The sequence below is a fragment of the Cryptotermes secundus genome, unplaced genomic scaffold, assembly GCF_002891405.2.
Source record: "Cryptotermes secundus unplaced genomic scaffold, Csec_1.0 scaffold925, whole genome shotgun sequence".
Classification (NCBI taxonomy): Eukaryota; Metazoa; Arthropoda; class Insecta; order Blattodea; family Kalotermitidae; genus Cryptotermes; species Cryptotermes secundus.
The window spans coordinates 203,922-225,366 of NW_019733333.1; the positions used below are offsets into that span (position 1 = coordinate 203,922).

General features: G+C 38.3%; 1 protein-coding gene across 7 annotated transcripts in view; it reads right to left on the reverse strand.

The window, feature by feature from the left end:
- LOC111868080 (F-actin-monooxygenase Mical) overlaps positions 1–21,445 on the reverse strand; it is a 136,494-nt gene that overhangs the window by 48,221 nt on the left and 66,828 nt on the right. For all 7 annotated transcript variants that reach the window (XM_023858456.2, XM_023858458.2, XM_023858457.2 and 4 more), the window contains 7 exons: positions 21,019–21,237; positions 16,770–16,929; positions 15,755–15,927; positions 13,068–13,285; positions 11,763–11,995; positions 6,777–6,910; positions 263–4,018 (listed from right to left, as the gene is read on the reverse strand). In XM_023858456.2, the coding sequence (XP_023714224.1) occupies positions 263–4,018; positions 6,777–6,910; positions 11,763–11,995; positions 13,068–13,285; positions 15,755–15,927; positions 16,770–16,929; positions 21,019–21,237 (4,893 nt within the window). The remainder of the gene's footprint in view (positions 1–262; positions 4,019–6,776; positions 6,911–11,762; positions 11,996–13,067; positions 13,286–15,754; positions 15,928–16,769; positions 16,930–21,018; positions 21,238–21,445) is intronic.

Consider the following 21,445-nt stretch of genomic DNA (forward strand, 5'->3'; position numbering starts at 1 on the left):
CAATGAACATAAGACACCTAAACATGCATTAAAGCACTCTCTCTCTCTTTGCATTACCTCATCTGTGTTGCCATAACTTGCCTGCTGACATGAAAAGTATTTTAATACCTAGATTCATTCAATATTAACATTATATGTACTAGTAAAAACACTTTAGAAATAATTCCAAATTCACTGGTCTCCATCAACATAATGCAGGAACTGGCCATCCTACACTGACGGCATTAAGGCAGTATAGACGTAACTGAAAGTCTTTAATTACCTTGGATAATGGTGCACTTGAAGGAGAAGCAACACCACTGGTGCCTTCACTTGAAGTCTGCAGTTGTTGATAAGATGGGAGTGGAGTACCAACAGGACTTGGGGAAAGTCTGCTGACAGCTGGGGTAGTAGAAGATGAATGTTCATTGGAGTCACATGGAGGAGGTTCATCTTGCATATTTGAGCTAGAACATTCACTGATTTTCAGCTCTTCACCAGGTTCTGATAAACTTCGAAGTATACCATGTCGCTTGGTACTTGAGCCAGCATCTGATGCGTGCCGTTTGGGAACTTTCTGTCTTAAAATCTTGATGTAATCCTCAGGACTCAGGCCCAGCTCCTCATCAGTCTTGAGTTGAGCCCTAAGTCTGGCTTCTTCTCTGGCTCGTTCCCTCTCCAAAGCATTTTTAGCCTCTTCCTTTCGTCTTCGTGCAGGTACAACAGGAGTTTTTAACATTTCAACTGAAGTGTTGAACAAAGCTTTCCTAATATCTGGTAATGAAAATGCCTCTGGATTAGTAAGCGGAGTTTCAGGTAGGCAAGAGGAATTTCTTTCTGAAACACTACCTTCTGCATGTTCATCAGACCTGAACAATGCATGAACAGATAGAGGTCGTTGCCTAAGTTGTAAATATCTTGACTGTTTCTTAAAGGATGTCATAGGTGTATAAAATTCTTCAGTCTCTTCACCAGCTGGTGTTGAATCATCAGCAAAAGGCACTTCCAGGTCCTGATGGACACAATGTCCCTGGTTACTATCATCTGTTGTTCCCCCCCTTGGTGATGTATGAATTACATCCTTATCTGTACCAATTTCTGTCATAGTTTTCATTGTCCCAAGACTTTCAGGCACTTCTTTGCATGACCCTACAGTTAAGCCTTCATAATTTACTCCAGCATCTGGTTGGCAGTTTTGTGATTGTGTAAACGAATTCAAGGGTCCACGAGAAAGTCTTTTACCTTTCTTTTCATGAGGTGACTTCTTCTGTGCCAGGAGTTTGTCCATGACCATTTCATGTATAAGATCTTTCTGCTTGGATCTCTCTCTTAATATTGCTTCAAGTTTTCTTGATGTACCAGGTGAATTGAAACTTGAACCAACAACTCGTGAAGTTGAAGTACCTTCACTTTCCTCTGCAATGAGCTCTTGCGTTCTAGGCTGATGGTGCATGCCCTTATTCCGTCTTCTAGACTTTCTAACATCTATGGAGTCCCGTACATTGCTGAATGGAGATATGCGGCCTTGGAGGCGACGAACATACTCCTCATATGCTGTACCAGTTGGATCATCTGAAGGTGTAACAGGATCAGCAGAAGTTTCATCTGCTGATTTTGTAGATTCTTGCATTGGTGTGTAGAAGACATCATCTCTGCCAGATGTCTCAGCCTGTGGAACATCTACAGGACTGTCCTTCACTGTAACTATTTCACTAGTTGTGGTTTCTTCTGTTGTTGTACCTTCTGGCTGAAGAGAGCTTTCTTCATCCTCGCCTGCTGATGCCACCACCAATTCCCTGTTCATAGCCTCAACCTGACTAAGCATATCCAAGGCCTCCAAACTATCACTGTCTTTTTCACACTCACTTAACACAACAGATGGTGGTATGGATGTGGTAAGCAGCTCATGAGCTATGGTTGGTGTTTCCACCACCGGTGTTGATAAATCCTCATCATCGATGGCATTTACAAACTGTACATAACCACTGTTGTGCAAAAGTGCTTTATTTGCTACACCTAACACATCATCTGATCCACTTTCCTCTTCACCAGTGTCCATAAATTCAATGTTATCCATGTCTGAAAACAGACGTGAAGCTGGGTTTGAAGGAAAGTCTTGACTAGGCCCCTGTTCATCTTTTACTCTTTTATCAATACCACATATGTGTCCAGGACCATCATCAAAATCAAAATCCTCACTTCTAGCAATTCTCACATGTTTACTCAATTCACTGTCACTTTTTCTAATGGTTTTAGGTTTCCTGTGTCGGCGGACTGTAACATAACGTGGATCAATATTGAACTCTGCATCCTCAAGATCTTCTGAAACAACTGCATCAGCATCTTGTGCCCAGTCAGACAACTCCGTCTCTGCTAGAGTGGCTTCATTGTGATATGATTCAGAGTCTCCACCTCTTGTCGATGGTGGAGTTGAAGTGCTGCTTCGATCACTTGTCATGTCAGAACTCTTATGTTCACTAACTGGAGTATCTGCAGTTTTCTTGCCTCCTTCAGTACTAGGATCTACAGAATTAATAACTTCTATGAACTGTGGTAAAATCATTTCATCACTGGATTTATCAGTCTTAGGCCTGTCTTCAGCTAGCTCAGTCATAAGTTCACCACTGGAATTATGAATTTCCACTCTTGGTGGAGTTCGGTCTTGTATAATACAGAAGGAAGATGGTTTGCTTTTATGCTCACTTTCACTATGTTCCAAATCACTAGCACTGCTAGATGATGAGAGTGAATCAGTTACAATGTCATCATCATCATCATCATCCTCATCACCATTACCACTCCCACCGATACCACAACTGGCATCATTGCCAACAGTTTTCCATGGCACCTCAGGTACCACTATTGAAGTCTCATGAACTGGGCTACGTGGCCGGCACTCAAATTCTTCCTCAGGCTGCTGTTCAGTAATACTGGGTTTAGACATCTCCATATCAACATACAATTTACTTTCTGCAGGAAGCAAATGACCATTTTTGTGACTATCAGCATCTGTTACATTCTGTTCTACAAATGAATTCACTTTTTCAATTTCTGCATCACTGAACTTAGAAGCCTGTTCTATACTGTCACTTTTGGGAACACCACTAGATATATCAAGTTTATCCCCTGCCAAATTATCAGCTCCCTCTTTATTAGAAGAAATTTTCATTTCCGCTTCTCTTTTACCCAAACCACAAACATGCTCAAACCCATCACCAAGAGGCAATTCTTTCTGCCTGCATGACAACAGTGCTGGTTGCTGGGATGGGGAGGGGGGGAGCTTCAGTGGAGGACTGAGAATTGTGGGAGAGGGGGGAGACAGAGGATTACTAGCGAGGGAGGCGTGCAGTCTGGATGTTCCTTGAAGAAATGCCTGCATCGTAGGACTTGGTTCTGGTGCAGGATTTAATAGCTTCTGGTGCTCTGATATCATATCTACAAAGCTCTTAAATTTTGAGTCTAGAGTGGAGGCTGAACCTGATTTTTTTACAGAACCAGCAAGTCCTGAAGCCCCTAAGAGGTATTTCTTTTTTAGTTCCAGGGACATCTTTGAAGCAATGCCTTCTGTAGAGTGGGTTCTATTAAGAAAATAATCACCACGTCGAGGATTGATGAGAGGAGTAGGCTTTACTACAGGTGGTGTTCTGGTAGTGTTGTTATTAACAACATTACTTCCTGCATTCAGATTAGACAGACTTGCAGATTTGCCAGACTCAGCCTCTGGCTGCAGAGGAGAGAATTCAAGCTTCACCCCATCATGTGCTTGCTTCTGAATAATTGGACTTTTGAGAAGAGTGCCATTCATGGGGCGTAAAATGTGTCCAGTACGGACCTGCACCTTCTTGGGCTCTTCAGGCACACGTCGACCACGTCTGTACGTGATGTTGCTATCATCTATCAAAATGGAAGGAACATCATGCTGTGTTGGAGTTGTCCCATCATGTTCAAATTCTGAATCCGTCTCAATTTCTGTTGCAGAGTTTTCTTCTTCGTCCTCCTCACTTTCAGATTCAGTTGATGTGTAATCATCAGAACCAACCTTCAACAAGAGAAAAAACATCTTATTACAAATTTAGTAAAGCAGAGGAAAGAACTGCCTATTATAAAAAATCAGTATTACTATACTCAGTTATTATTCAGTGATTGGCATAAAAGAAATTGTTCTCCTATAACTGCCCAGTAAATATATCTGTATTTACAAATGCGATATTTATTTTTCTGAAATTGCATTAACAACTGAAAATACTGAGAATCAACAAATTTGAGTTTTCAAAACTTACATTAATTTTGATTTATCAATGCACATTCAACATTCACATTACTTTGGTTTTAACAATTTCAGCTATCTGATTCATTGCAGAGATCAGTTATATTTCAACAGCAGCAGCAAATGTGTAGGTCTGAAATATGCTATGACATAAATCTAAATATTTCCATATATTTTGAACACAAGAACTAAACTAAAGCTATAAATAAACTATGATTCAGTAGTTTCATATCACCCCCCCTTTCTCAAATAGTTAAAATATTTCATACTGCTTGTTATAATAAAAGAATAAATTACTTTATTGTCTAGCAACACTAGTATCCTTGTTTTCATTTTACACTTCATGAAGTTTTGTAAAAATTCCACTTTATCTGGCCTAAATGTTACCACAAAAGGTGTCAGAAATTTGGCTCATTTTCTTTAAATTTTTAAAAATGTTAACACCTGTAAGAATCCCATTAACAATAAAGTCTCATCATCATGCATTAACATAAGACTGCAGAAATACATTATAGTTGTGGGATAGAGACCTCTGATCAGGATCATGCAAAAGCAGCAACAAATTATGCTATTGTGCTAAGGTCATTAATGTCTGCCACTCAGAGTGTACTAACTACTCTGAATTATATTTTGGTATAGTTCCCAGTCTGTATCTCAAACTCTATTATGGACATAGATGAACTTCCCACACAGCTTACAAGTCCTGAAATCTGTACATACGTCGCAAAAACATTTATGCAAGTAAAATCAGTTAGATATAAACACAGACAGAACTTCTTCTATCAAAGGCATATTACAACAATTTTAATAATGATTCTACTAGAAATTATAAACTAAAAGCAGAAAAATGATGGTCACCGATTACTGATACAGTAACTCTGCACCAGTTTCTGGGGAGGGAACTTCTATCTATCCTAGGAAATGACTCCAGGCTTTCAGATACTTCTTGATGATTTTCACCCTTTTAGAGGTTAATTTATAATTTAACTTCATCTTCAAGGAGATTCAACAACAAACACCAAAACATGATAATGATAAAAATTTGGCATAAGCCTAACAAAATTGCCTAATAATAATGAAATGCTCATGTTAGTTAATTTTAAAGCACAAACTTAGCACTTCATTTCCACTTGTAGTGGAACTGTTAGCTGGTGGTGGTGTGAGGAAAATTAGAACACATCAACAATCTCATGAAACAGATTTTGCTTTGTTAGAAGGCAATGTATGTTAAAATATTAAACACAAAAAGAGAAAGAGATCATACAAAATAAAAAGCCACACAAGAACACTTTACATTCAAAACCAAAAATCATATTTACCTTTGTGTCTCTTTACTTTTATCTTCCTCATTTGTAAAAACCACCACGCAGCTTATACAGTGCACTGTACCGAAATTGTAAATAAGAACAATAAAAGCGAGATTGAAATAGTATTCAATTACGCTGCCTTTCAATATAGACACTTCCTGGTAGTTGAAGATGAACAGCGAACACATCAGGCTCTCTGATTTATTTTTTTTACACTAAATTTAACACATACAGGTTATTGGCCCACACGAGCTAAGTCTTGCATGGGATAGCAGTTTATCGCCCCAGACAGGATAGCAGTCACTTTAATCTAACCTCACCCATTCAGCCTTATCAACAGAGTTGACCCCGCGGGAGTCAAAGCTATGGTCAAAATGGGCTGAGTTCATTAAGGCACACAACTCTTCCTACAATGTGATGGTAAGCAAACCACAAAAGGGCTTCATAATGGAGTGTGACTTCAATATAAAATACTGCATTTTCAAGTGAAGATAATGGCAAATCCACACCTGATAGCAATTCACAGTAAACTCCCAGTTATCTAATATCCAAGCATTGAGAATTTTTACACAACCAACAAAAATTTAACTTCTTTTATAAGTGTACTTGAAAATAAACTTGACAACATGCATTTGTTTACCTGCAATGCAGTAGTTCTTCCAGCCACCACTGGTAGCACTTGCCCTTCATCCTACCTCAATCAGGTGATGTTACACTTGTAATGATGCACAATTAACAGCATAGGTCAGTTTTAGCAAGTTTTCCAGATATTTTTCACCCATAAATCTACAATGTCTACTAAAGAGACTCCCGAGCAAGAACTAAAGCAAAAACATGTTGTTCAGGCATTGAAACAGAAGATGGAATTATTAAAAGACTGGAAAGAGGTGAAAATTGCACAGAGACTTGGTTCTGTAAGAGTTCTGCTCATGCAACTAGCAGATTCATGTAACTGGTGACACCCCTTCTCCATACATGCTAGATAACAGGGAGTTCACTGCATTAACAATATGGTAACCCCTCAGTTTTTTTGAACTCATAATTCAAATAAAGTAACTATCAAACTGATTTTACTCTGACTATATATCCTATAATTTTAAGATATATGTCAATTTATTATCTATCACACAATGTTACATCATGTAAGATTATTGCAAAGCACAATTCTTATTTTTGTGTTTCTTAGTTTTGCTGCATGGGGTAAGAAGCTTCTGGGTCTTCACCTCAGTATCAGAACCAGTGTCTGACTCTTGCCTTCCTTTTGGTCTTTCTGGCACTTTCAGGTGTACTTCTTGTTTCCGCAGTTCACGTGCTCGGATCTCATCCTCCCCTTCAGTGGCTGTCTCACTCTCATCATCTGGATGTCAGCAGATCAGAAGTCAATTGTTAACATGGGTCACTATTTCATTACAGAATATACATCATGCAAACAGGGCCTTTCTAAATTACCTTGCACTTCTGAACAATGAGTTCACTATGAGCTAGCAAGTGAGGCCATGTTCCCCATTTGTGGAAGAATGGACAAACAGAACATTTCAGGATATGATAAGATAAAGATAAAGGTTAAGTTGTCCCCATGTTTAATTCAGATCCGTGTCATGAAGACACAGATGGAAATGGAGGTAAGTACCCACATATTCTGCACATGCTTTAACTATGGGGAAAAGCCCTTGGTACCCACTGGATAAGAGGCTCAGTGGGCCCCAGAGCCAGTGAGGATATGTGGGAAAGAGAACCAGGAACCACACTGACTCTTTCATCATCCAGACTGCAGCCTGGTCATTAGTTTAGCCAAGGTATCCCAGCTCCATCTCGATTTATGGCACACATAAAACAAACACACGTCCATGGAACAAGACTGGGATACAAAGTGTCCCCAGTGCATGGATTGAGTGAGACCCATAATGTAGCCTCCTTGGACACCTGATTTGGCTATAGCAAGTGCCATAATTGTGAACTACATAAAAATCATGTGTATGTTATTACCATGAACCACTGATGAGCTACAAGCAAGAACTGTCCTAACTGTTGTCATAGTTAAGATAGGAGAGCTGGAACGCTGTCCACATTACACAAGAACAACATAGACCATTTGTCAAAGTATAAATGCCACTAGATAAAAATATCTGTTTCATATTTATGGACGTATTAACTTCTGAGATATGACTTTAAAGTGTAACCTAATATAGTAAGAGCCTCTACATAAATGACCGAGATGAAGTATTTATTAGGCATGTGTGAATTTTTAATTGTTGAGATTGAACTAAGACAAAAAATTCTCTAGCTTGATTTGAACGTTTGTTTTTCAGTCTTGAACTCTGGGAATTATCATATTACTGTTTCTGTTTGGCAGAGCAGTACACAAACCATCTGATCTATCAGAATCATAAAGGCTGGCAATGCCAGCACAATAAAGTTGTGAAAAAAACCTTACTCTCTCTTCCTCTTTCTGTCCATTCTATGAAAGGGCATGAACTTCAAACTGGATTTTTTTTAATACACTGATATATGAACAATGTTCCACAAAAAAGACCTGACATCAAAGGGATACGTAGTATATTTCGGTGCACTGTTAACAATTGGCTAGCATTATGGATTGTGCTTACAACAGAATAATTATTCTGGTCAAGACAATTTTCAGTCTTGTCTCAATTCTCAAAATTTTTCAGAAGTCTTGTTTCAAACTGAGGAAATCCTTCTCACTGTCCATTAAAAACATGTGAGTACAGACAAATTCACAAAGTAGATCTCATTTTAAATGTATACATGCACACAGAGTTCTGAACAATCATATGTCTGCTTCACCTTCAGAAATCAGTTGTTATTTCTGTCACAATCCACCAACTTCAACTGTAGCACTTCCTATTACAGGTAATTCAGTTGCACATAAGGCTACCTACAGAAGGATGAAGCAGGAGTATGATTGATAGTCAGGTGGAATGCGAAGTCTGGAAGATGGAGATTCAATCCCAAACTTCCTCAAGGAAAATAGCAACATAATTGTTACAAAAGGTCAATCAACTCTGTCCAGTGTGACTGATAAAATGCTCTTTCTCTCTTTCCTTTTTAATCTTTCATCCTTGACATGTTTCAGTCTTAGAGATCATTTTCAGAAGGATATATCAATGCAGGCAGGAACTACTATTACAATGTGTTTTGTCAATGCATGTGTTATGCCGCATTTTCGAGACTTTAAATCAAAGGCATTGCCTAAATGTTACGAGACTTGCAAAAGCGTTTTACAGCAATTAGAGCAATGATGGCAACACCTGGACAGGGGATCCAGGTCAACGATGTACTTAATCAGCAGAAATGCGCAATTGCACAAGCAGAATACATGCTTTATCAGACCACTGGAGTCAGATGAAATTGTCAAATACACAGCGAAGAGACACTGTGGGTTCGCCCACCACCAAAGGGGTTAGCCAATGAGAATCTGCCGCCTCGAATTTTAGGACAAAGGGAGGAGTTAACTTCCCTCTTTGGTTACCTGCTGCGTGAGCAGTTTTTTGGTATAAAGAGCGAAAGAAAGACTTTCAGAAAAAAAGATCTAAACATAATATTCAGCAAGGAGCCGGAGGCTCTGTCCGACATGGGTACTATAAGTGGTGGTGTTGCTGCATCTCTATTTCAAGTAAGACATGTTTGCTCATATTAGCCATACTATTCAAATTTATTATTCTTGTTGTGAAATGTTGAAAAGTGACTCCCAATGGCCCCAGCGAATTTTTAGGATAGGATAAGAGAAATAATGTAACAAGTGATTGCCGAGGTTGCTAGTACGGTAAATATGGCCGTCATTATATTGTGTGTTACGATTTGCTGGTAGTGTGCAGAGCACGCACATTTGTTGTTCATTGTTGTGACCATTGATTTTGTGAAAAACATACGGAGGCTTTAGTATTTATGGTTTTAGGAGCAGAATAATTTAAGGTGAAACTTTATGCTAGGATAGGGTAAGAACTGTGCAATGGATGGTAGGAATGGAGAGAAAAAAAGGTTCACGTCGAATGATTAAACTGTATGGCCTCACGGGCCGAATTAGGGAAAGACGAGAGAGACAGACTTGAGTCTTACACCCCAGAAGGGGAGATTATAATGAAGTGAGTGCCTGGAAAGGGAAAGACACTATGTAGTCCTGACTGAAAGTCGGCACTGTTATTACTGTAAAGATTATTGTAAATACAGTGTAAATAGATCAGTGTACCTAGGGTAGGATGGAGATGGTGTATCGAGTAATAGTAATGAAGGAAGTGACAGTCTCAAGCCATCGGCTCTAGGCGAGAGGTTAGAACGGAATTATGAACTATTAACGAAACGATACCATGTGTAAACCGACAGACGTCGGCATTCTTCTATTGTAAATACGAGTGTAAATAGACAGTGTAATTAGGGTAGGATGTACACAGAGTTATGATTCACCCTCACAAACTCCACCCTTTCCAGTCCCAACAAAGGCAGAACTGACCCCAGGAAGTCAACGGCAGCCGGATGCAATGACAGTTAAGGGTGAGGGACTAGTAGTAGACAAGGGGATTGCGTTCCTGATGGAACAAGGAAAGAGTAATTTAGTATTATTCCATTAGCCCCCTTCAGGCATAACAAAGTGGTGGCAGAGGTGGGGATTGGCCAACACAAGGTGGCTGACGTAGAGAAGGAGTAACTGCGTTTTACCCACCCCTGCCATCGAAGCATTACCTAGGGTAACAGCGGTGGGACGAGTCAACACAGGGTTGAATGACAAAGTGAATTAGTAGTTGTATTTAATCCACCCCCATCACCATGGCATAATAATTGGGGACAGCGGTGAGATACCCAATCCACCCGTCACCGAGGCATAATATACGGTGGCAGAGTGGGATATAAAACCCTGCCTGTCGCCGCAGCATTACATATGGGGAGGCGTTGGTGGCACAGTGGTAGAATGCCCGCCTACCGTGCTACCGGCACTTAGTATTTTCATCAACCCCCCCCCCACTTAAGATGTAATAGCATGCAATATCATCACAATGCCAGGAATAGAAAATTTGATCCTTTAACAACTATAGAAACGCACATGAATACATTAAAATATTTATAAATTATTATAATTAGTCTGTTTACAAATGTGTTTAAAAAGGTTTTGTTAAAATTTTTAGAACCAATTTGGTTCGTGTCCTTCATATTGCCTCTCTTTAAAGGAAGTTGAGTGTCTACCACGCCATGGTTCTGTCGTTTGATGAATAGGACTCTGCAAATATATTTAACGTGCTATCTTACAGTCATCGCTGTGCAACAGCCACAATAGGAAGTTTACAGCCTACAATGAGTCTCCATGGTCACGAATACACGGAGAGTTCCCACAGAGACAACGTGATAACAGTGGACCGTTGCCTGGGGCAAACAGTAACAGGGAGTAACAGTGAAGTTCCAGCACTTGTTGGGGTCAGTCGGCCAGTTCTCAGTGTAGCTCCGAACAGAGCAGAAACCAGCTCGCATCCGAAAAAGGGAATAGAAGACTTCCCCGAGAGCAGTGGTACAAGAAGTAATTATAACAGTGAAGTAGTGGATTATAATTATACTCATGTGTGTAAACACGTGTTCAAGAAATATTCACTGAATCCGAGACCGACGTAAAGTTATTTGTTGCGTGGCATACCCAACATGACAATATTATGGGTATAATGTAGTATTTCCATAATCCCATAATGGTTATTTAATGAAGTTATGACAATGAAAGATATTGGAAGAGAGTTACTGATTATGGACATTCAGGTGAGATGGTACAGACTCAGCAGAGTTAACGTGGTTTGTAAGCAGAAGTTGAACTGTCTGGGGAAAATCAAACATAGAACCAAATGGAGCAATGCAGCTCATGGAGGTGATGCATAATTAAACATCACACACCCTGTATCATTAAATTTCTCATATTCATTACCAGCAATAACTGAGTACTTAGATGAACTAGTTACTATTAAAATTCAATAGCCAAAGGGGAAAATGTATCTTATAATTCTTAGCTTCACAACAAATGAAAATATTCACTTCCCTCACAGTAGAAGTCACGAAGCCAAGAACTTATTACACTTTGCAAATCTTAGATTCTATTCTCCTTGTAGGAGTTGAAGTAAAGTTGTTCTTCTGACACCATGAAGACAAAATACATAAATGCAAGGAATAATCTTTCAAAACTGCATTCTGTAGAAATATGGATTCACATGACAACCTACCATCACTTTCATACTCTGGGTAGCTCAGGTCATCACTCTCTTCATATTCATAACTCTCACTATCTTCATCTTCCCCTTCCTGTCTTACTCCTTTATCAACACCATTCTGTTTGTCTTCAGGGGTCTTTGAATACCGGCGTGTCCACGTTTCAGCCAAACGGCGGGTTTCATCTAGAGTCAAAGGCTGCTCAATTGCCTCTTCAAAAACTTCATTTGCTTCCTCTTCAGAATCACTAGAATGGGTAAGGATTTGTATCAGATATTCATTCAGAAGAGATCCATTATGACATGTGATAGATGGACAGATAGCTCAGAGAAAAAGAAAACCTTTTATTGCCTTCCAAGTATTTTGTTTCCAGCAACTGGCTGATCAATTCTTAGATCATTTCATGACAGTTTCAACTGCATCAAAAGATAGGGCTATATGATCATGAAAGGTGGGTGGCTACAGAAGGAATTGGAAGAGGGTGATAATTACATTTTTCTGTATTATCCTAAAGAAAATCACAAGAAAATTCAGCATGGTCTGTAATCTGGCCAATAGCAAAATTAAATGGCTTCTGAAAACAAGTTTCACTGTTACATTAACAAGCTTATTATTCCAAGCTATCAATTCTGAGACAAGCTTATTTCGCTTCCTTTGCATAATCGTGTTTTGTAATGCACAACCTTGGACTAAGCCATACTTTCTATCAACTATGCGAAGTTAATACGATTCCAGTACTGAGACATAAATGCTACTATCAGTACTTAACAACTGTTGTCAGCAGTGGAAATAAAATATAACCTGGATATAGAGGGACAACTGGATTAAAATTAGTATTATGGTCTTATAACACAATGTAGTAATGTAGTTTCATAGGTGGCTATTAGTGTTTTGGAGAAACTGTTGCCTCCCTCCTCAGAATGGAAGTATACCCTAAAATAAAGATCTCTCTACATGCAATTTATTACCTACAAACATCTATATCTGATGTTTTTGATAATGAGTTCATTTAGTTTCTTACTTTATAAAAGTGGGAATTTCCTGTACAGAATAATGTAGCATTGCATATTTGTCTCTTATAAATATACCGTCTAATTTAGGCTGTGACAATCAAACATCATTTGCCTTCCAATTTTCAGACCAGTAAACTGACTTCGGAAGAGGGGGGGGGGAATCTCTTGAGACTCAAACTGACCATGCTCCATTACTTTCTGCTATAATAATAAGAATTTACAGAGATCAAGAAAAATTTGTGATCAGTAAATACCAAAAAAAAAAAAAAAGTTACTTAATGATGAAGGCGAATACAAAGAATATACCTCAGATCTGAAATGGAATCACTGGATCCTTCAACAGCAGATGCCCCAAAATTACGATCAGTCCATTCATCTTCATCCATTTCACTAGGGGCTTCCTCTACATCTGAAGCAGCTGCTGTCAGATTCTCAAATTCTATTCGCTCTGGTGTAGTCTTGGCATCCAGCATATCCAGTTCTGTGAGTGCCATCCTGTCCATCGTCTCAGATAAGGATTTTGCCTACATAAGAAAACCAAAATATTCAAATATATATTTACTTATATTTGCTTTTATACCGAAACATCACCACCTTGCATATACATTCATTCACATATTCTCAATAAGATGAGGTGGCAAACTGTAGAAAAGTTGACAAGAACTTTATAGAATTAAAATGTATCTATGGGAAGATTTGAAAGAGATGAGTGCTAAGAGAGCAAGTTTGTTGTGAAATTTTCTGCCAACAGCTAGCAGATTTAGTAGATATGCTTAAAAAACAAAACATTTTCAATTAAATTTAGTTCAGGGTTCTAACATGTACATCAACTAGAATTACAGTGAGAAAATTGGGAAAACATTAAAGAAATGTAGGATATATATTCTTAAATACTGCATGTAAATGCAGTTTCTACTGCATTCAGTGCTACTTGCACAGAAGTGAAATTCAATCTCTTTGTACTAGATTTAATCATATTTTTGTTAAAACTATGGTTTTCCAGTCACATTTACAGAACTAACTTTTTGACATAGTTTCCACCATTGTTAAGGCACTTGTCATAGAGGGGCACAAGATTTTGTATCCCTGCACGATAGAATGATGCTGCCTGCGATGCAAACCATGTGTTAATGGTTTCTTTGACCTCGCTGTCATGGAACCAACGGACATCAAAGAAATTTTTCAGATGTAGGAACACATGGAAATCACTTGGTGAAAAGTCCTGGCTGTAGGGAGGATGATCAAATTGTTCCCAGCTGAATGTCAAGATGGCCGGTCACGGTAGCCGAGCGGTCTAAGGCTTGCACTGTCTTCGCTCACTCGGAAGCCGGGATCGTGGGTTTGAATCCCACTCAGGGCATGGATGTCTGTGTGTGTTTTCCTGTGTTTGTGTACAGGTAGAGGCCTTGCGACGAGCTGATCACCCGCCCAAGGAGTCCTACCGTNTGTTTTCCTGTATTTTGTGTTGTGGTGGCAGTGTGTGGGTGGGCATTGTCATCAAGCATCACAACACCCTGACTATGCATGCCATGTCACTTCTTCTGGATTGCACAACACAACAGACACCTGCATTGATTGTTCAGCTTTGAGGCAAGAATTTCACAAGTGAAACATTTTTTCTATCCCAAAACACTGAGCACATTATCCTGAGAGTTGAAATGATCTGTCTGATTCTTTTCTTTATCCACAATTATGTGTGCCTCCACTCCATGGACTGCTGCTTCAATTCAGGGGTTAAGTGTGAAACCCATGTCTCATCCCCTGTGACTATGAGGCTCAAGAAGTCATCGCCTTGTTTACTGTATTGTCAGAAACGCACTGGCCTGCTATTTCATTTTGTGTTCTTTCATAAGCATCCTTGGCAACCAGCATGAATACGATATTCAAAAACAAAGTTTATCAGACACAATTTCATTAAGAAGTGACCGTGAAATTTGTGAAAAATGCAGGTAAAGTGATGAAATTGTGTATCTTCTGTTCTCTTGAATCTTCTCTTCCCACTGCATGAACCACATCTTCATTAACCGCTGACAGTAAGCCGCTCTGCAGATCATCATGCACATTTTCGCATTCTTCGTTAAAGTGTCTCACCAATCTCCGTACCATTTATTCACTCAGGGCATGTTGTCACATACACCTAACAAAGTTGACAATGAATGTCAGCTGGTTTCATGTATCTTGCATTCAAGAAACGGATTACAGACCGCACTTCACATGCAGTGGGCTTCTCGATTTTCTTGACCACAGTAAACACACAGGATGGTCCATAAATGTGGTTTGTTTGCAAATGACATCTGTGCCTGCCAAAGGACCAACCTACTCTGCATGCATGTACACCATCGTGACTGCAGAGCTGCAGCAGCAATATTTGCAAACGAAAATTATTTTGTGGATACGCCTCGTAAAAAACTTCATATCGACTGCTTGGACTTTGTATACAAGAATGCTTTCAGAATGACATTACAATGTAGCGATGCAAGAATAAGAGCAGCTATAGGTGGCCTGGAAAGGGCAGTGTACAATGAGCCTAAAGACCTGGTTGACAACCAGATCACAAAAGGAGGCCTCCTATGTTCTCTTTGGGAATAGACGAGAGGTTTCCAAGACTTGTTTAGGCAGAAACCATTCTCCTTGTTCGTGTTGTTGGGATGGAGCTCAATTGCATTTTCCTCCCTAATATACGGATTACATGGAGAGGATACTGGTGTTCTGGCACTATGTGATGTCTAAGATTGGTGCTGTGAATTGCCACAGATGCTTCAATCTTGGAGGCAGATAAGCCAGTAGGTCTCCTTGGCCCTGATGTCAACTGAATGACTTGTCTATCCAGTGCAGACATGACCCCAGTCAATGGATGCCATACACCCTCAGTGTTTTCAATCCTACATCATCCATGACCAGCTGAAAGTCTTCTACTAGACTACATGGCATAAAATCCAAGAAGACAGTGATATTCAAAATGGTACTGTATAAAATAAACAATTACTCTATACCTTCTCTGGTGTTTTTGGTGATGATTTGGCAGGAATGTTCTCCTTGTCAAGGCCAGATATAAATTCATCACTCTTCCTCCTCAGTTTCATTCTCTGGCTTCCCTGGAGACCAAAATGCTGTGTGCAAAAAAATCTACTCCCAAATTTACCCTCCCGGTCAAATGAATAATTACCTGGAACCAGAAATGTATTCAACTGAAATTTATACACATGAATTATTAGAAATAAATGCACGTTGAAAAGAAATATTTCTGCTTTGGGCTTATGGAGATATGAAGAGAAGTTGGACTGGTGAGGATAAATACTGAATCAAATACATCAGAGGAGCATGCAGCCATGGACTTGTCTAGACACACTAAGGACAGTTTATTCAAATTCCTCTTCCCTTCCTATTCTCCTGACTGTTATGATCAATCTTTTGTCTCATACTTCCCACCTTACCATCATCTTTCCTATTCATCTGCAACTTTATTCTTGGTCCTCAATTATTCATCTTTTCCAGCGTCATTTTAGTTACCTCTTGTCTCCATATAAATGTTGTAACAGTGCCACATACAATAAGTTGGCTTAAATATTCCTACTAAATATCTCACACCAATTATGTTTCTTATTTTGTCATTTCTAGCATCATCACTGTCCTTTAAATTCAAGACAAGAGGGTCCCTAGTAACCACAACATGATATTTTCATAAATTTTAGAAGGAAGAACCTGCCTTCAAGCATAAAGGGTAATTGTGAATATATTAACAAGTGATTACTGACAGAGGACACAAGGCATTCATATATTTTGGGAGTTGAATGGTGAGAGAATAAGCAACGCATACTTTAAATTTAGTGTGAGTGTGGAAAATTGTATGGAAGAGGGATAAAAATTCTTTTCAAGATTACAAAAATTAAGGTTCATCCTACAAAGATAAGAGTTATGGCTAAAAATGTGGATCACAGACAACAGTCAAATTCCTTATTTGGGTTTAAGGTATAAGCAATAAAATTAATACAAACAAGAACTACATACCCAATCTCAAAGTGGTGCTACAGTATTCACAACGGAAACAGCCCCGATGGAAGAATCTCCCTTCTGCACTTAGCCTTTCCATGAGGTAAACTCTTTTCCCACAGAAGTGACAAGACTCTGAACCACCTTGGGTAGGCAAGAATAGTGCAGGCTTTGAATTCTGGAAAAATATCACAAAGATATCAGCTCACATGTCAGACTACTTAAAGTAATGAAGTAAAAAATAATTGGGAACACATCCTAGTGTCGACATTAATTCGTTCATAACAACTATATTTCTATATCCTTCTTCTAAAGTTAACTGCCAGAACTTCTGTACCAAATACACCACATCATGTCAATCACAAACTTGACCACCTTGTTAGTTCAAGGCAGTATCAAAATCCAGCAAAGATGCTATGCAATATATTATAAATACCACAGTTGACAGAGTCTCATAATAAAGCCCACCTGATTAAATTGATTAAATTTTCCACTGTTTAGCAACACTCTTGCACCTGTGCAGGTGATGTAGTGTTAAACAATAAGACGAATGTCAATGATGAATTGGAAAGACTCTCTGTGGCAGGAAGAAGTTATGGCCTATTTGAATGCAGAATCTGCACACTTGCCTGGAGTAAGTGGTGTCCCAGACCCCACAAAACAACACAGAAATGCTGATCATTAGACGCTATCTTTAATATCTTTAATTATGGTTCCATTTGTTATCAAGAAAAGTAGACAGAAGTGGCACACATTTGAGAAGGTTATGCAAGTAGTCACTTTGCCTTAAAGATGGATGGTGCTAGCATACCCAGAAGGATGGAAATACAGCCAGATTCTAGACCTCACCATGACTCAGAAACAGGACTGACAGTATCAATGTGATGAAGCACAAATGAAAACAAAAATGTAAAATAGTCAAAAGAGAATCGTAAGATCTTCATCAAAAATGATGACAACAATTTAACTTCAGCTTTAAGTGCTACTGAAACATGACAGACGAGCCACCACAGAAAATTGCTAAATTCCACTCAGCTTCAGGTGTTCATAAGCATTACACAGTGGAAGCCATAACCATTTATTGTATCGGGTGTAGTCTGTTATGAACAAGAAACCTTGAGAAAAATAAGTACTAGGAAACACATTAAATGGATAAAAGGATAATTTCATAGCATTAAATGGTGCATCTTATCCAGGGTCTCTTCTTATGTAGGAAAAACACTAAGTAGATTAAAAATACTGTAAACACCCTCATGGGGAAATTGCTGGAAGTAAATAATTTGGACATCCTATGTTTTCAAACATTTTAAATGTAAACATCTTAAAAATATTCCACTACGTCAAGATTCAATGAACTAGAACAGTTACAAGAATGAAGAAACATGATAAATCATGATATCCTATTATTCTATATATTAAATATTAATAGTATTAAACCTGTATATTATGCATATTATCATTCATTGGTGAAATATGGAATAATATATTGGGGAAATACATCAGACAGTCATAAGGTCTCTCTTATGCAAAAGAAAATAATAAGAATAATGATGGGAGTGGGCACAACTCATACATGTAGAGATTCATTTAAAGAGCTTGACATACTGCCAATGCCATGTGTATATTTGCTGTCCTAGATGACATTTCTTGTTAATAATTTGGATAAGTCTCAGACCAATAACTCTGTATACATGATTGGTACAAGAAGGAATGATCACCTTCATATACCTTCAACACATTTATCATCCTATCAGAGAGGGGTGTATTATTCAGGTGTCAAGCTATTTAACACTCTGCCATCAAATATCTCAGTTTTAAAAAATGATAAATATCAATTTATATTTGTTTTACAAAATTACTTGCAAAGTAACTCATTTTACTCTATTGATGAATTTGTCGAGCATGCAAGGGGCTCAAATGTTAAGAGTTAATAAATGGTCTGTGTGCTTGTATTATACGTTGTTGAGACTTGCTTGCTGTAAGTGTGGCAGTATGTATGATGTCTGTGTTTGTTATGAATTTTAATATGTTACAACGAAACTGTACTGATGATATGGCTTGCCAGTGTGTGTGGCATGGCAAGGTATGAATTTGACAGTGGTTTTGCCATGGCCTAGGTGTGTTGTCTTGACAACTTGTGCTGTCTACGTGAGGCCTGATTATATATTTTATTGGACCAAGGACGTATGATGTGTAGTCATCATGAATTTTTAAGGTGTGACATGTATTATATCCAGCCCTATGGGGAGATGATTGGATCCCTGAAGTGAAAATAAATATACAGTGGAACCTTGCTTAACGAGCATAATGCGTTCCAGAATCTTACTCGTAATGCGAAACACTCATTAAGCGAAACAATTTTTCCCATATAAATTAATGTAAAATACGATAATGCGTTCCATGCCAAAAAAATACTCAAAAAATTTTATGTATAACGTTTATTCAAAGAAAATTATATATACATTGTTAAGGAGCGTGATTCATCTTTTCTTCTATGCAGATGAACCAACCTGGAATGTGAATTTGATTCGCAGAAAAAAAAAATCGAAATAATTAGTTTATTATTTATGATACATATCTAATTATTTTTTACTAGAAAGCTGTCTAGAGACATTTGTTTTTGCCAACGCTTCAAAATTTGGTGAAAATGCGACATAGCATTATCATTAAATAAATTTCTATGGTTATTTTTATTCTCTTATGGCTCTTTTCGCGGCTTTTTGTTCGCGGCCATTTTTGCAAGGGAACTTTGCACAAAAAAAAATCACAAATAATATGTCTGAACACAGGTGTGGAAAAATTTGTGATCACAAGCGACACTAAAATGCTAGCGGAACGAGTGCTAAACACAGACTGATGTAGCAAGTGCACAATCCAGGATTTCCCTTCTTGTCACTCGTTATGCAAAACGTCGCTCATTAAGCGAGTCATTTTTTTACAATATGTTTTGTTCGTTATGTGAATTACTCGTAATGATAATTGCTTGTTAAGCAACGTTCCAATGTAAATGTACAGAAGCACATGAAACTTTCTGGTCAAAGACAACATTTCACTTCCTCAGCAGAGAATGACATCAACCAAGAACCTCAGCACTTTGTTTCATTTTACAAATAAAAATGTGTCACAGAGCTCAGCTGTGATTCTGAGCAACATTCAGGAAGCACCTGACTCCTGAGAAATCAAACAGATATTGGAATGACAAAGCGTGAATATAGGCTTCATCTGCAAAACTGAAGGCCCCGCAGGCCACAAACTAGTAAACAACAGGCCAATCAAATCTGAGAAGCACTGGCTCAAAGTTCCAACAAATCAATTTGAACAGCCTACTGACCCATGAATTCCAAAAACAATCATTCAACCATCACGGATAAGAGATTTTGCTTCAAACCTTATAATGGACTACAGCTGCTACAGACCATATCAGAAGAAAACAGTGAGAAGGGCAAACTTCCCTTGGCACATCACCTGAATGCAAGATAGGAAACTGGACATGTATGTCTTCTGCAATAGAATCATGTTAGACATATGTGCATGTCTAAGGTAGCAAGAATGTTGCTGAATGTGAAAGCATTTCTGCATGAACAGATGGTTGGAATAGTTATTATAGGATTCTGACGATGGTGTATAACACACCCAATAAAAACCCAATATATCAGCTGGTTGGAAGTTGAACAGGGTACAGAAGATCTATTCCTTGGCAACCATGGGCCACAGAACTGATCCCTCTTGAATTTTTCTTTTGGAGTGTTTCAAACAACAGTCTCACTAACCATCATAGCTGTAATCTTTGGCAGAGTCACAGGGATGAAGCTCGTATGCAACTGCTGAAGTCAATGCTGCAATGCCACAGCACATATGGAACAAATTCTAATACTGACTGGCATTTGTCACACAATTACAGATTGATTAAAAGAGTCTTCTAACACTTTCATGTATAAAATAAAATCATGTTATTAGATTTATTCCCTCATTAAAGTGCATGGTGAAAAATTAAATGGTGTGTGCCAGCCAAAAAAAAAAAAATCAGCTAACTACAAAGTTATCGCATGCTTTCATTTCTGAAATCAAATTGTTATTATTCTACAATATATTCTTTCTTGAACCACAAAACAAATCCATTCTAAGATTATGGTAATGCAAAGACCAAAACTTTATTTTCACCATTGCAAGAATCTCAAATCTTACCTAAGTTGTTTTAACATTCACAAGACACACAACTGCTAGTATTATCTGCTACCTTGTCAGTCATCATATGATGATTACTAACCGATTTCTGGGTGGTGGGTTTCTCTGGTTCCTGGTTCCGGCCAGAAAGCTGTTCTGCAATAGCTGATACTTTGTTACTGCCACGGGGTCCCACTTGCACAAGGGTTGCTTCTTTAAGTTTTCTGTCAAACTGCTTGAAACTTTCATCAATATCAGCATACTTATGTGGCATCTCCTTGTCATGGCCTTTCTTTTGAAGTTTTGACTTTACTGCTTGAAACTACAAAAGTATTATCAAAATTATTTTGAATTACTTACAGAATTAGACTAATACTGTGAATATAAAATATAAGCACTCTTTCAAACCAAAAACAAAAGAAATGTGTCCTCCTTTTCACCCCAATGCTTTACTCGATGTAAAAATGTACTCTCAAAGCCCCTGAAAATTCACTTCACTGAAAATAAAACATAATTTGTATTACCATGGA